The sequence below is a fragment of the Rana temporaria genome, chromosome 2 (assembly GCF_905171775.1).
Source record: "Rana temporaria chromosome 2, aRanTem1.1, whole genome shotgun sequence".
Classification (NCBI taxonomy): domain Eukaryota; kingdom Metazoa; phylum Chordata; class Amphibia; order Anura; family Ranidae; genus Rana; species Rana temporaria.
In genome coordinates, this window is record NC_053490.1 from 467,884,745 (window position 1) to 467,899,295 (window position 14,551).

The 14,551-nt window shown below is 41.3% G+C and overlaps 1 protein-coding gene across 1 annotated transcript in view; it reads right to left on the reverse strand.

The window, feature by feature from the left end:
- The window catches only part of FILIP1L (filamin A interacting protein 1 like), a 397,743-nt gene that overhangs the window by 211,915 nt on the left and 171,277 nt on the right, over positions 1–14,551 (reverse strand). Inside the window, exon 2 of the mRNA XM_040338694.1 lies at positions 3,389–3,674. Within this exon, the coding sequence (XP_040194628.1) occupies positions 3,389–3,664 (276 nt within the window). The 5' untranslated portion in view covers positions 3,665–3,674. The remainder of the gene's footprint in view (positions 1–3,388; positions 3,675–14,551) is intronic.

The window sequence follows — 14,551 nt, forward strand, 5'->3', positions numbered from 1 at the left end:
ATGATGGAGGCCACTGTGCTCATTGGACCTTCAATGCTGCAGAAATGTTTCTGTACTCTCCCCAGATCTATGATACAATCCTGTCTCAGAGGTCTACAGACAATTCCTTGGACTTCATGGCTTGGTTTGTGCTCTGACATGCACTGTTAACTGTGGGACCTTGTATAGACAGGTGTATGCCTTTCCAAATCATGTCCTATCAACTGAATTTACCAGAGGTGGACTCCAAGTTATAGAAAAATCTCAAAGATGATCAGTGGAAACAGGATGCACCTCAGCTCAACTTTTAAGTGTTGTGGCAAAGGCTGTGCATACTTATGTATATGTGATTTTTTTTTTTCAATTTTTTTTCTTTTTAAAAAAAAAATGCAAAGATTTCAAACAAACTTCTTTCACGTTGTCATTATGGGGTATTGTTTGTAGAATTTTGAGGAAAATAACAAATTTAATCAATTTTGGAATAAGGCTGTAACATAACAAAATGTGGAAAAAGTAAAGCGCTGTGAATACTTTCCAGATGAACTGTAAGTCTGTTCCTTATAAATTGGATCTTTATCCATTAGCATATTGTTTAATAACATATGCTTAGTGACTTACATTTTTCTAGTTGCTTATGATGTGAGTGTACTTTTAAGTGAAGCTATGGCTAGGCTTTAGATATGCAGGTATTTACATTGTCTTAGCAAGCCGTAAACAAGCTTAAAATGGATTATAAAGTTAAGTTTTTTTTTTTAAATAACAAACATGTCATTCGTACCTGCTCTGTTCAGCCCCAGTTCTCCTCTTCTGCAGTCCCATGTCGGCTCTCCAAGCGTCTCCTCTTCTACGTGTGCCACTATAGGAAGCCGATTTCTATGGTGGCACGTATGTGGGCTCGATCCTAAATTAGACTGTGTGTGTCTGTTGGCACAAACAGAGTGGGACAGCTCCACCCCCTTTTTTTATTGACAATGGCTCCTGCTGCTGCCTCCATCTCCAGTGAGGGGAGAGAGAGCAGCAGTGGATCAATATTGGGCTCAACTAAGTATTTAGGGGAAGGCTTTTACCTTAATGCAGAGAATTGTGGTTAAAAGGGCAGTGCTCATAACCACTACCAGCCCCTCTGCTAGAACAAAATGTACTACACAGTGTATGTGTTTTGTTGTTTTTTTTCTTCTTTTAAATTTCCTATTTCACTTCGCCAATCTACGGTCACATGACCGCCTGCCGCTCTCCTTCTCTGATCTTTGCACTACAGAGGGAGGGGCTGAGATCCACCTCTGACGTCTGATGGGTGGTCACTTGACCGTGGATCAGTTAGGCGAAATAAGGCATTTGGAAGAATAATAAAAAAAAAAAAACAGACACTGTGTAGTACATTTTGTCCTAGCAGAGGGGCTGGCGGTAATTGTGAGCAGTTATTTGGAACAGCGATAGAAGGGGTGAGGAGGGGCAGCTCACACAGCAGCTGACAGGGAGAGAGAAGAGAAGAGAGTAATTGGGTTGATGAAGACACGTAGACTGACCACTGTAATGAGGGATCAGCAGCCATGATTACCGTGGGTTAGGACACACAAACACTATGCTGTTTAGCATGCTTTAAAGGAACAGGATATTTTTTTTTAGGGTTATAACCATTTTAAGCTTTTACAACCACTTTAAATGAAGCCCTTGGTTGTTGCAGGCATTGTGGGAAAATTTATTCTCAAGTTTCAGACCTGGACCACTCAAATCGGGTTCTAAGTCATAATAGCTTAGAATACAACACACCCCCCCCGACAGAGCACCTACACTGTGTTTACATGAGAAAGCTGCTGAGTGACAAAGGGAAATGAGCTGCTATAAAAATGACTAGAACATCCATGCTTTCTGATATAAACTTTGAGTATGAATTGCTTCACAGTGCTTGCAGCTACTGAGGTTACTGGGGCATTGTGTTAAAGCTGATGTACTGCTTGGTAAAGTGAATCTGTGGGTAGTATCTGTAAAAAATATATTCAGCACAGCTCTCCAACACATGCAGATTTTTCCATGTTATATTGAAAAATGCTGCTGGTCCTGATAATCCTTCCAGAAATATAGTGGGCTACTAACTTCCTGTAGTGGACTGACAACTTTGCCACTGCTGCATTGCAACAACAGAAGTTTGGTGGTGGGTGTCAATAGCAGGCATCTAGTATGGGGGAGCAGTGATTGCCAAGAGAGTAAACCAGTGATGGCGAACCTTGGCACCCCAGATGTTTTTGAACTACATTTCCCATGATGCTCAACTACAATGCAGAGCATGTGAGCATCATGGGAAATGTAGTTCCAAAACATCTGGGGTGCCAAGGTTCGCCATCACTGCAGTAAACAATGAGGGGCTATGCAGATGGAGAACTTGGTCAAAAGGCTGACAATGCTGCTTGAAATTTCAGTGCAGCAGTCACAACGTTGTCAGCTCACTACTGGAAACTGCCTGCATTTTTACCATGATCAGCAGGTATTTTTTAGGACTTGCATCATTTATCTATAGACATAGAGGGGTTTATTTACTACAGCTGGAGAGTGCAAAATCAGTCTCACTTCTGCAGAGAAACCAATTGGCTTCTAACATCAGCTTGTTCAATTAAGCTTTGGCAATAAAACCTGGAAGCTGATTGGTTTCTATGCACAAGTGAGACTGGAGAGCTGTGCTGATTTATGTTTAAGATTTTGCCCACATACTGTATATGCTTATATAAATACTGGATTCTCCATAGCCTGGCCACAGGTTCAATTAAATAAAAAAAATGCATGCTTTGCTGCTCTCCTTAGAGTTAATTTGATATGTACTTTTCTTTTCTATGTATGACTGACAGTTACAATCACTACAGTCCGATTAGTTTTGTAGATCACTGTAGGCTCCTTGTGTTGACAGGTCCCCCATGGAAGACAGAGACATTTAAAAAAGTTGATGGAGCCAGAGTGACATCAAAATAAAAGTATTGATTAAGAAGAGAGGATGATATTCAATATAATTGTGAAAAAATTGAAAAACACATAACTAATATGTTTTAGGCAGAAAATGTTATAAACATTTCGATGTTCACAGTAATTTGTTAGATACGTGTATCCTAAACAGAATATAAAGAATGTCTGTATATATGTCTGGCAGCTGATGAAAGAAATTCAATGTGAAATGACTGTCATACTGTGCAGTAAAACAAATCTGAACATCACTTCCCACAGGGCAGACTCACATTCACCCCGAACCTAATATTGTCCTTGTTGTCTGTGATAGAGTGAGGATATGCATACCATTAGCATGTAATAATGACAGTGCTTTCACATGTGATTTATATTAACAGCCTATGTTGGCAAGAGAGACCCATATGTATAATCCAAATATATGGTCTGCTTATTGCGTGAAGCATGAAAAACAACTGACTTGCAGCTCTCCCTCCAGCACGCTAAGCAGGAACAGAAGGTCATCCCGAGAAAGATCATCTGCTTTTCTGTTAGAGGTCTTTTGTTTCTGATCCGATTTGTGGCTTCTTAAGATAGTGCCAGTTTCAGCAACATAGTCTCTGTGTTTCTTCCCCCTGTTCCGCTTAATGGTGTCGGACTCCTCATTGCTTCCTGTGCCAATGTGCGGGTAGATGTCTGCTTGTTTGCAGGTCATCCTCTTGGCTGGACACTCGGTGCTTATACTTTCAGAACGCATTTTTGGAATGCTGCCAAAATACAAGGAAGGTTTGAATGAGTTTCATTAACATTTAATCATTTTTTTATATAAATTACTAAACTAAATGTACACCTCACACACATGAAATCACAGCCCTCTATACAGGAAAACAAACTTGGCGATTGAAAAGCGAACCTTTGGCCAAGCTATGGACATTCAAGTATTTATAAACTCTTACCAAGAAGTGACTGAGCTTTAACACAATCCTTCGCTGACCTCTGTAGCTGAAGGCATCGTGGAGCAATGCATTCTCAACCATCAAATCAGTAGCCCTGAGCTCATCTAAACCATAGTGTCAGCAGTAAACCTCTCCTCACCCAGAACATCTGACTCGACTGCTGAATCACTGCTTGGGAAAGGTAACTGAGCTGCTGATGACTTCAGTTCTCTTGTTGTGAATTAGTATTAGGATTAGTTACTCTAAATTTCTGCAAAATCTCTCTCTCCCTTCTATGACAGATGGTGTTGCTGTAAACGTTTAAATACTGCACAAGACAGGACTAATGACTATTCAATACCTGCCCATAAAGCTCAATGTCTGAAATGTACAGCATCAGAATCTTTAATATGACATGACCCTTAAAGAGAGATCTTGTATAGAGATTTTTCTATTTGCCATTTTTGTTTTGTTTTATTAATGTTCAGAGGAAACGTGCTAAGAGAAATATGGAGGCTGCCATTATTGACTTTTTTCTGAAAGTTCAAATTGTCTGGCTGTCATGACCGATCTTCTGATTCAGTACTTTTTTGAGTCCCTGACCTAGACCATGTATACAGCCAGTGAAGTTGGAACACAGTAAGAATTAATTTGCTTATATGTTCAGGGTTAATGACCTAGGAAGTAGTGATGTGCCGCATTATGTCAGCACAGATTTTCCTTAGTAGAGAATATCCTAACCATCTGTGTGAGCTATGGAAGCTGTATCTGACACCCTTGCCAAGGTTTTTAGCCTTAGCGATCTTCTTTGTGATATACATTTCTGAGAGTTTTTAATGCAAATGTGCTTCTTCAAATAGAAACAAGGACTACTAGGTCGTTCCTATATGGTAGGCTTGTAAGTGAAGGCCCCACTGACCAAATGCTTAAAGCCGAACTTCACCCAAAAGTGGAAGTCCACTTGTCTGCCTCCACCTCCCCTCCTCTTTAAGTTTTAGCACTTTTTGTTTTGGAGCAGGTACCTGGTTTTGACAGTTACCCTCTCCCACTTCCAGTTGAATCACCGTGGTGATCCAAGCGGAAGTTTGACTTACCCTTCCTTCTCATGCAGCCTTCTGGGACATGTCACATTCACAAAGTGCAGCGTGGCTCTTGCATGCACAGTGGGAAGCTGCAAGCACACACACACTTCCCAAAGTAAGCATGCTGGCGCCTGGACCTGAAGATGGCCGAAGAGCTGGCTTGTGTGAGGACAGCGCTAGATCCCTGGACAGGTAAGTGTTCTATTATTAAAAGTCAGCAGCTACAATATTTGTAGCTGCAGACTTAAATTTTTTGTTTTCAGGGTGAAGAAGTGCTTTAATGCCGAATTCCAGGTGTGCATGTTTTTGCAGTTTTGTAGTTACATTGGTCCAGCTTGAAGGCAATGTCATACCCGACCAATCCCTGTGGAAGCTGAAAATCACTATAGTAGAAACTGCTACTACAGTGATTGCCACTAGCTTTTGGGTGCCATGCTGAGCAGCTGCCTTACTGCCTTGCTCAAAACGGGCACCATTCAGAGAAAACTTTCCAAGCTGGACCAATATAATTCTGCAAAAATATGCATAATTTGAATTCAGCTTAAAACTGAACTCCAGGCAGACCTAAAAGTCAAAAATAAGTGCAGCTATGCAACCATTAATTAATCATTAGCAACTAGTGTAAGCATATGAATTTGACTTGGCATCAGTCTCTTAAAACCTTTAATACAGCATCACTTAAACTGTGAGAGAGAGGGGAAGTATTAGGAGCCAACTAGGTATTCTGTGTGTGAAAGTGCTGACAAAGAACTGTGCTGATGTGAGGAATGCATAGAATAGCATAGAAAATTACTGCATTGGTCTGCCGCTGTCAGCAGGCTCAGGATAGAGAGATGACACCACTGTGTCAGAGGAAGTGGTGTCTTTTTCCTGACCGTAATGTGTGATGACGGTGTAAATCTCTGGACCAAATGGGCAAATATATATATATATATATATATATATATATATATATATATATATTTTTTTGGGCACAAAAACAGCTCTCATATATTTGTCATCTCTGTGTTTTTGATATTTTCTGAGATCTGCTTTAAAGCAAAAGCTTGGCCTGTATTGAACAAGAACCCACTCGGACTGTGCTGGTTTACCTAATGAGGCCCCATGCCTATTGGCCCTCATTAAGCACAATGCTAGTGGTTCTGGTTGGAATGAGCAACACCACAGGGAGGATTTCCTGGGATAAATCAATGCACATATAGAGAATCCTTTGGGTATTGATTTCTCAGAGACCCTAGTGCAATGCACCGTCTGTGTGGGTGCCTTGAAATTTCCCTTTGCTGTCCTACGTTTGGGAGATATTGGGGTTGATTTACTAAAACTGGAGAGTGCAAAATTTGGTGCAGCTTTGGCAATAAAACCTGGAAGCTGATTGGTTTCTTTGCAGAAGTGAGCCTGATTTTGCATTTTCCAGCTTTAGTTTATAAACCCCTATGTATCCATGAAACAGCAAAGTGGTGCGGTCAACTTGGCATGAGCGGCAGCTGATGATGTATATGATACATATGCAGACCAGTGGAAGAGGCGCTCATGGGTGATGCAAGACCCTTGAGTACCACTGGACTGTTTGTATGTACCTGCCTTGAGTGCACTTGGGCAATCCTTACTCTTACCCGAGTGTGCTGCCCACCATTGGAAGCCAATCCGCTTCTAACTTCAGCTTGTTCAGTTAAGCTTTGGCAAAAAACCTGGAAGCCGAATGGTTTCTATGCAGAGCTTTCCCCCTGGATTTTGCACTCTTCAGTTTTATTAAATTAACCCCATTATTTAGAAAAATATTCAGTTGGAGTTCAGTTGGTCCATATTGTAAGTCAAATGAAACCTTTAAAAGTAAAAAAATAGATTTTAGGTTTTTGGTGGAAAGATTTCTTCACGTGAGATCTCCAGGTCTGTATATCTGCCCTGGTCCTTAAGAGGGCATACTACTATCTTTCTTTTGGACTTTACAATTTTTTTTTGTTATTTTGGAGAATGCAAAAGGAGACTTGAAACATTCAAAGGAGTGTGTGAACACCTAATACACTGACGTGAGCAGGAACTATGACAAGAATCTCGATTCTGAAATACTTAAAGGCACTTTTATCTTGCCAGTGCACCCTTCCCTAGGCCACCCTGAACCCCTACAATGCTTACCTTACTAGAGCTTCCTTACCATTCGTCTGGTGCCAGTACTGAAGGGAAATTATTGGTGTTGCCAACCTGGGGGAAAGCGGTAACATCACTCCCCCTGGTCATGTGACAGTGCTTGGGCTTGTCTGATTGACCTGAATTCTGCCACAGGGGACTAGGTTACATGCTCCTTCATACCTAGAAGTGCAAGGTATTTTACCAAGCCGTGGAGGAGAAGGAGCTGAAAGGAAACGCTGGTAACATAAGTATAAGGGGTCAGTAGGGGGTCCATTGCAGGCATGCTGTCACTTTCCCCAGCATGCAAAAGGTGGCCATTTTTCTTAAGGTGATAAAAAAAAGCCAGGGGTGATGTATCACCAGACTCTGCATGTATTTGAACTAAAATGAAACACTGGTTGACTTTTAACCCTATAAAATAGTCAGGGAACTTGTGTTTCTACTGACAGCGAAAGAAAAGGTTGAGGAATGTACATGACAGCTGTGATGTTATAAGTGTGTTGTCTACCTAGCTCTTAAGCCCTGTACAAACGATCGGTTTGTCTGATGAAAACAGACCGATGGACCGTTTTCATCGGACAAACCGATCGTGTGTGGACCCCATCGGTTTGTTTTCCATCGGTGAAAAAAAATAGCACATATTTTAAAAATTTTCTATGGATAAAAAAACGATAGAAAAAACGATCGTCTGTGTGGAAGTCCATCGGTCAAAAATCCACGCATTCTCAGAATCAAGTCGACACATGCTCGGAAGCATTAAACTTAATTTTTCTCAGCACGTCGTAGTGTTTTACGTCACTACGTTGGACACGGTTGGATTTTTGACTGATGGTGTGTAGGCAAGACTGATGAAAGTCTGCTTCATCGGCTATCCGACGAAAAAATCCATTGGATTAGATTCCATCAGATATCCGATCGCGTGTACAGGGCTTAAAGGTCCTTGACTACAATGCAATGTACCAGTCACATCAGAGGGTGTCTAAAACCGATGATAGGCCCCAAACTTGGAAAGAGCATTTAGAATATATACACTGAAATAATTTGTTCTGCATGTAATGACTCAATAAAAGTACACATAATCATACTAAGAGGCAAAAACTGTTTCATGGTGGGTTTGGCGCTTTGTCAAAACGTGTAGATTGGTGACGGCATAATGAATATCATATTTGACATGCCTGTTTCTATTTTGGCCACAGTTTATGTGATTATATGAATTCTAAACTCCCCGCGAGATAGAATATTCTTTTTTGATTCTCATTACCTCATCTGAAGCAGTGTAATCAAATATATGATGTCATTATAAAAATCCATCGTTCACCTCACAGACTCTGCTATTCATTTGCTTTTCTCCCCCAAGAGCTGGCTAGAATCTAACAATAGAGCATTTATAGAAGGATATTTTGTGTATGAATTAACAGCTAACCACAGACCAGTATGTCCTTAAAGTAGTTTGTTAAAGCTGAGATCAAAACAATCCACTCCTGCAAGATGATGTGGAAGCGTGTCTTCACAATGAACTCATGTCTACCCAGTTCACACAAGAATAGTGATGGTCACGTTGGGTTATTCTAGAAAAAAGAGGATTTATATTGTGGCTAAGGTATCCTGCAGACCTCTGTCTTATGTATATCTCAATATTTTTAGGTTAAAAGGGTTGTAAAGGTAAAACATTTTTTTCCTAAATGGCTTCCTTAACCTTAGTGCAGTCCTCCTTCACTTACCTCATCCTTCCATTTTGCTTTTAAATGTTCTTATTTCTTCTGAGAAATCCTCACTTCCTGTTCTTCTGTCTGTAACTCCACACAGTAATGAGAGGTTTTCTCCCTGGTGTGAAGTGTCGTGCTCGCCCCCTCCCTTGGACAACGGGACGCTCTCTACGTTGCAGATAGAGAAAGGAACTGTGTGTTGGTGGGTGTCCTGACTCTCCTTTAGTCCAAGGGAGGGGGCGAGCACGACACTCCACACCAGGGAGAAATCCTTGCATTACGGTGTGGAGTTGCAGACAGAAGAACAGGAAGTGAGGATTTCTCAGAAGAAATAAGGACATTTAAAAGCAAAATGGAAGGATGAGGTAAGTGAAGGAGGACTGCACTAAGGTAAAGGAAGCTATTTAGGAAAACATTTTTTACCTTTACAACCCCTTTAAAATCCTTAAAGAAATCCTTTACTCTCTTGACCCTCTAGTTTTCCACCTTCCTCTCTTCTTTTCCACAATTGGACATTCAATTTCAGTTGTATTTAAATCCTTATTACTTCTAAATAACTGGCCCACACTTTCATGTGTCTTGCTTAGGCGATAATGACACCCCAGTCTTCCTCCTGGCTCCAGGGATGCACGTTATGCCTTCAAGGAGGCTTCATGGGCAATGAAGTGCACATGCTCCCCGGCACATCATCTGCAGTGTTTAATTTTGTTGTCTAAAACAGGCTAAAACATTTTAGTCGACTAAAACGAAAACAATTGAAATGACTAAAATACGACTAAAACTAAATTGAAATTTGACGTCAAAATTAACACAAAATGGGCTGTAGTGCATGTTTATACCTCAATAACATAAATAACATACTAGATTTCTCACTCCAGCCATATATGAGTTTGGAAATTGTAGAGGAATGCTTAAATAATGCATTGCAATTTAACTACATATATTTGATTTTAGATGACTAAAATTTGTTTTAGTCTACTAAAATGTACTGGAGATTTAGTTGACTAAATACGACTAAAACAATTGCAGAAGACTTAAATGGGATTAAAACTAAAATGCCACTTTAGTCTTAAGACAAAGACTAAAACTAAATCGAAATTTTCTGCCAAAATTAACGCTGAACATCAGGGGGGCAGCGGTCTTTTCCTGATTCTTAAAGCTACTGTGCATGCATTTCATAAAGAGCTGGCTTGAAAACTAAGAATATAAAGCCCACCTCAAAGATGGCGGAGTTGGGACTCTTTGGACAGCAACAAGTATACGAGTTTGTTTATAATGCTTAAGCCACCAAGAGGGGTAAAATGGGATTAGAAAAAAGTAAGAAACTATATATGAAGTTCCTTTTTATAACGTTATACCCAAAAAGGCAAGCAAAAGGCAAAGGACTAGTCTCCAGTATTGCCGCATGTAGGCAAAATTAAATGTAGCAAAGACCCACCGTCCGTATGTCTACAGAAAGAGTGATTCACCCTGGAGAGATACAGACGGTGGGTCTTCGTTACATTTACTGGCTCTGGCCTTAACTCTGTTGGAGCTCTACTGGCCCCCTACACTTAAAATGGACTTTACATAGGAAATAGCCATGTTGGGCTCCCCCTTTCCATGTGTATGGTACTAGTGCCTGGTTCAAAGTTCCCTAGTTTGGCTGTTGATGATATGGTTATTACCCCCGTCCCACACAAATTATAAGGACCTTTCGAGCTCTATATTGCTTAAGGCATGATGGTTGATTGGTGGATGATCCCGCCAGGTTTTCCTGTGTATATTGTTTTGTATACTATACACCACTGCAAGCTCCTGAAGAAGCACTTAAAGGGCGCTACCACCAACCAGCTGCTCCTTCTATTTGACATCATCTCATTTTGAATCATTATTGATCGATCTGTTTCACTGTGGTAATAGTTGGTTGTGTTGGGTATTGTGAGCATCGTTTAGACCAGGGGTCTCCAAACATTCTAAACAAAGGGCCGGTTTATTGTCCTTCAGACTCTTGGAGGGCCGGACTTTGGCCAACGGGAGTGGAAATTTTCCTGGAATCATTGTTAGTAAACATCTGGTATTAGGGGGAGGAATAGTGCCCCATTGCTGGTATCATAGGGAGGAATAGTGCTCCATTAGTTGTGTCAGTGGGAGAAATGGTGCTCCATTGTCGGTGTCCGATGGCAGAATAGTGTCTTGTATCAGTGGGAGGGATAGTGCCCCAAGTGCCGGATAAATGCAAGCAAAGGGCCACATTCGGCCCTCGGGCCGCAGTTTGGGGACCACTGGTTTAGACCAAACACCATGTTTTGTTTTTAAATTGTCATTTCAAAAATGTGAATTTTAAAGATTAATAAAAGTTAATTTTGTATTTCAACACTACAGGTGTGCCTCTCAAGCCCATGTTTCCTTCTTTTTAATAAATTTCGCTCACTGTAATCATTAAGGAAAGGAAATGGCCAGAAAATTACAAATTTACCAACCCCTTGCCCCGCTATCCATCCCGAAACATCCCCTTGTCAGCCTGCAGCAACTGCCAGTGAGAGAGGAGGGAAGCTGGCAGCACTACGGGAGGAAGGGGCAAACGGGGGCCTGGACAGCAAATGGAAGCAACGCATATGCTAGAGCCAATCCCCTTGCAGTGCAGCCAGAGGGAGAAATAAGAAGAAGCGGACATTGCTGCAGGGGGAGGCAGAAGTGGATATGTGTCTGCAATAAGACAGTTCAGCAGGAGCCTGGGCCCACCTTTTAAAATGATGGGAGCAGGGTCCAGTACAGGAGGGTTGACTGTACTGCCTTCTTAGCAGCCTTGATGAAACTGCTCAGTCCAAAAAAATCATGTATTTTGTTACCCCACAACAGGACATTTCTGGCAGATCAACAGGTATTCCTCTGTACCCTGTAAACCCACTTAAAAATTAAAAATACCACCTGCAAGACAGAGGCATAGCATAGCATACTAGCTCATTATGTAATACTCACCTGGGATCGAAGCCTCCGCAGCCATCCTCATACACCGCTCCGGTAGCCGACATCTCTCCCGGGGGTTACTTCCGTGTATCGCGGCTTCAGCACTGTAAATTGGCCAGGGCCGCATGAGCCACCAGTCATGGCATGACTTCCTTTAGAAACTGCCCGATCGCGGTTTCTAAAGTGTGCCTGCCCTGTAGACTTCAGTGCCCATCATAATTGTAAATCTTATTTCGAGCACCTTCAGGTAAGCCTTAATCTAGGCTTACCTGTAGGTAAAAGTGGTTGTACAACCAATTTAAAGGGATAAAATATGGGTAATTGTGCCAGTATTAATTTATTTCTTTTTTAATTTTATCCTGACATACATATTAAGATCCCAGCAAAACCATATCGTATTCTTGCATATGGCTAACGTGTGCTTATATATGTGGTACTGAAAGGGAGCTACCTAGCCCAGAAATGTCCCTGACTTGCTGTTACCTGTTAAGAGCTGGTAGAGTATAGACTGGAGGGTTGGGATCCATTCATGCTTAGGGCAGGAACAAGATTAATGGTGGTATTTCTGATTTATCTGCTTCAGTTATGTCCTGTGGATTACACTTTAAGGTAGAACTATAGGCAAAATTTGTTCTTTTCATTTTACTTGGACCCCATTCACACCTGAGCGTTTTCTACAACCTGAAGCTACAAAACGCTGGAGGGGAAAAAATCTATTATTCTCTATGGAGATGGTTTACATCTCCACTCCAAAACGCCTGAAGCCAGAAGCTCCAAAACGCCTTAAGCTCAAACAAGTTCTGTGACTTTTTTTAGGCAGATTTGGGTGTTTTTCTGCTTTTTACATTGGTGACCTTTTGACCTGTACAAAATCGCGGTAAAAAATAGCCACAAAAATTGCGCCACTTTCTACCTGAAAGCACTATGCTCAGGTGTGAATGGGGCCTAAGAGTATGGAAGGGTTATAACCATCAGTATTTTTTGCCATCTGTGTCCTATTGGGGGAGATTTCATTTCACTTCCTTCCCCTTAGCCAAACAGGAACTGAGAGGAAATCCCTGAAAATTAAGGGTGTCCCCATTGGAAGAATTCCTCTCTATTACTGTTCTAGGGACAACCCAAAATGGGATTTTTCTTTTACTTTCACTTCCAATGATAATGGTAATCATTATACATAGAGGGCAAATCTCTGAAGCATGGCAGAGGTAACAATAAAACCCTGACATGTATTCTAATTTATCTCCACTCTGTTCAAATCTTAAAAAAAAAAAAAAAAAACATTTGCCTTTACTCATACTTTAAGTACTGCAGTGCCATGGCCTTTTAATCTGCCAGCAGAACAATCTACTAAGTGATGGCCTGGTCTGTAAGGAAGATCTGGTGCAAAAGATGTTCATAAGACGTTATGTATGTTCATGAAGTGTGACCTTCTGAGTAACTTGTCCACCAGCACAACTGGTCACCAAATGAGGCCAAACCTCACACAGTTGTCACCTCTCCATGCATTAGAGAATTCAGGGTGAAGCATTTCTGAACTGGAAACCTTATGGGAGTGAGCAAAGCGGTTTTATATTTGCATTAAGAACCTCTTCAAATTATGTACATAAAATAATGACTTATTCAATAAAGAAATCTGTCCATTAAACTACCTTTTACCATAGTTCAGCTCTCTATAAAACGTGTTATTGTAAAAGAATGGATTTTGTTATTAGGTCTGAGCCAAAATCTACCCAATGATGTCACCGCAGCTTTATACAAGGGCATAGAATACGCTTATTGTGTGCCAGCATTTATTAACAAATAACTCTAAAGGCTGCAGTCTGTAAAACCATAGTGTTACCTCTGAATAAAGACAAATGTAACCTTATATGGTAGTTTCTGTAAAACTGAAGACTAACAAGAAGAACATTATGCTCTATGTAGATAATCTCCTAAAATACCAAATATAAAACAGTGGCAGGGATGGATTGTGAAGGATATGTCAGTGTAAATCTCCCTGCTTGGTTAAATTGTGGGTTAGATGGCTTCATGTGTTACAAGCTATTGACATGTTAATGACCCTTCCTCAGCCAGCTCCCTAGTTCAAATGGTAATTGATTTATTGTGTGTGGGAAGGAGACCGGCCTTACTGTTTACAATGATTAGATAAGTGGCTCATGTTAATTATTCTGATTGCTTCATTGTGGGCAGGCTGTTACACCTAGTAATTAACTCCGCTGATGTCTTTATCTAAAGAAACGTGTCTGCAGGGTCGGCTCCGACTTGTCTCCTATAATCTGTATGGGAAACCCCACTGTGTGAGGGGGGCGTTCCTAACAGGCTGTAACCACATATAAGCTGAGTTTTTGTGTCAATAAAGTGTCTTGTTCTAGCAGTAAGCTTGTCTCATGTGTGGCTTTCTGGGCGATTCCAGGGATATCCCTCCTCGTGGAATATTGGGGTGATTTTCGTTATGGGAAGAAGGGAACGTTGACGGGGATATCATACCGATACCGTCACAATTGGTTGGTAGCAGCGGGATCTTCCCTTCTATTCCCCTTTACACCCGGATTCCAAGCAGACACTGGAAGAACTACTGGAAGTTCGTGGAAGGATTGCTAGCAACAAAACCAAGCGGGTCATCATAGCAGAATCAATGGAGCTAGACCAGGAGGACGGGATTGCAGCAACGCCAGCAGTACAAGAGATGGAGACACCAGTGATTCAGGAGGAGGAATCGCCAGCCAACAAGCTAATGAGAGAGAAGCTAGCTTGGTTCGGCCCGAACCCAACGCCGGATGTGGTGCTGAAAGTGATGGACATGTTAGTAAACGCAGAGCTACAGAAGGATAAACAAATAAGGGAT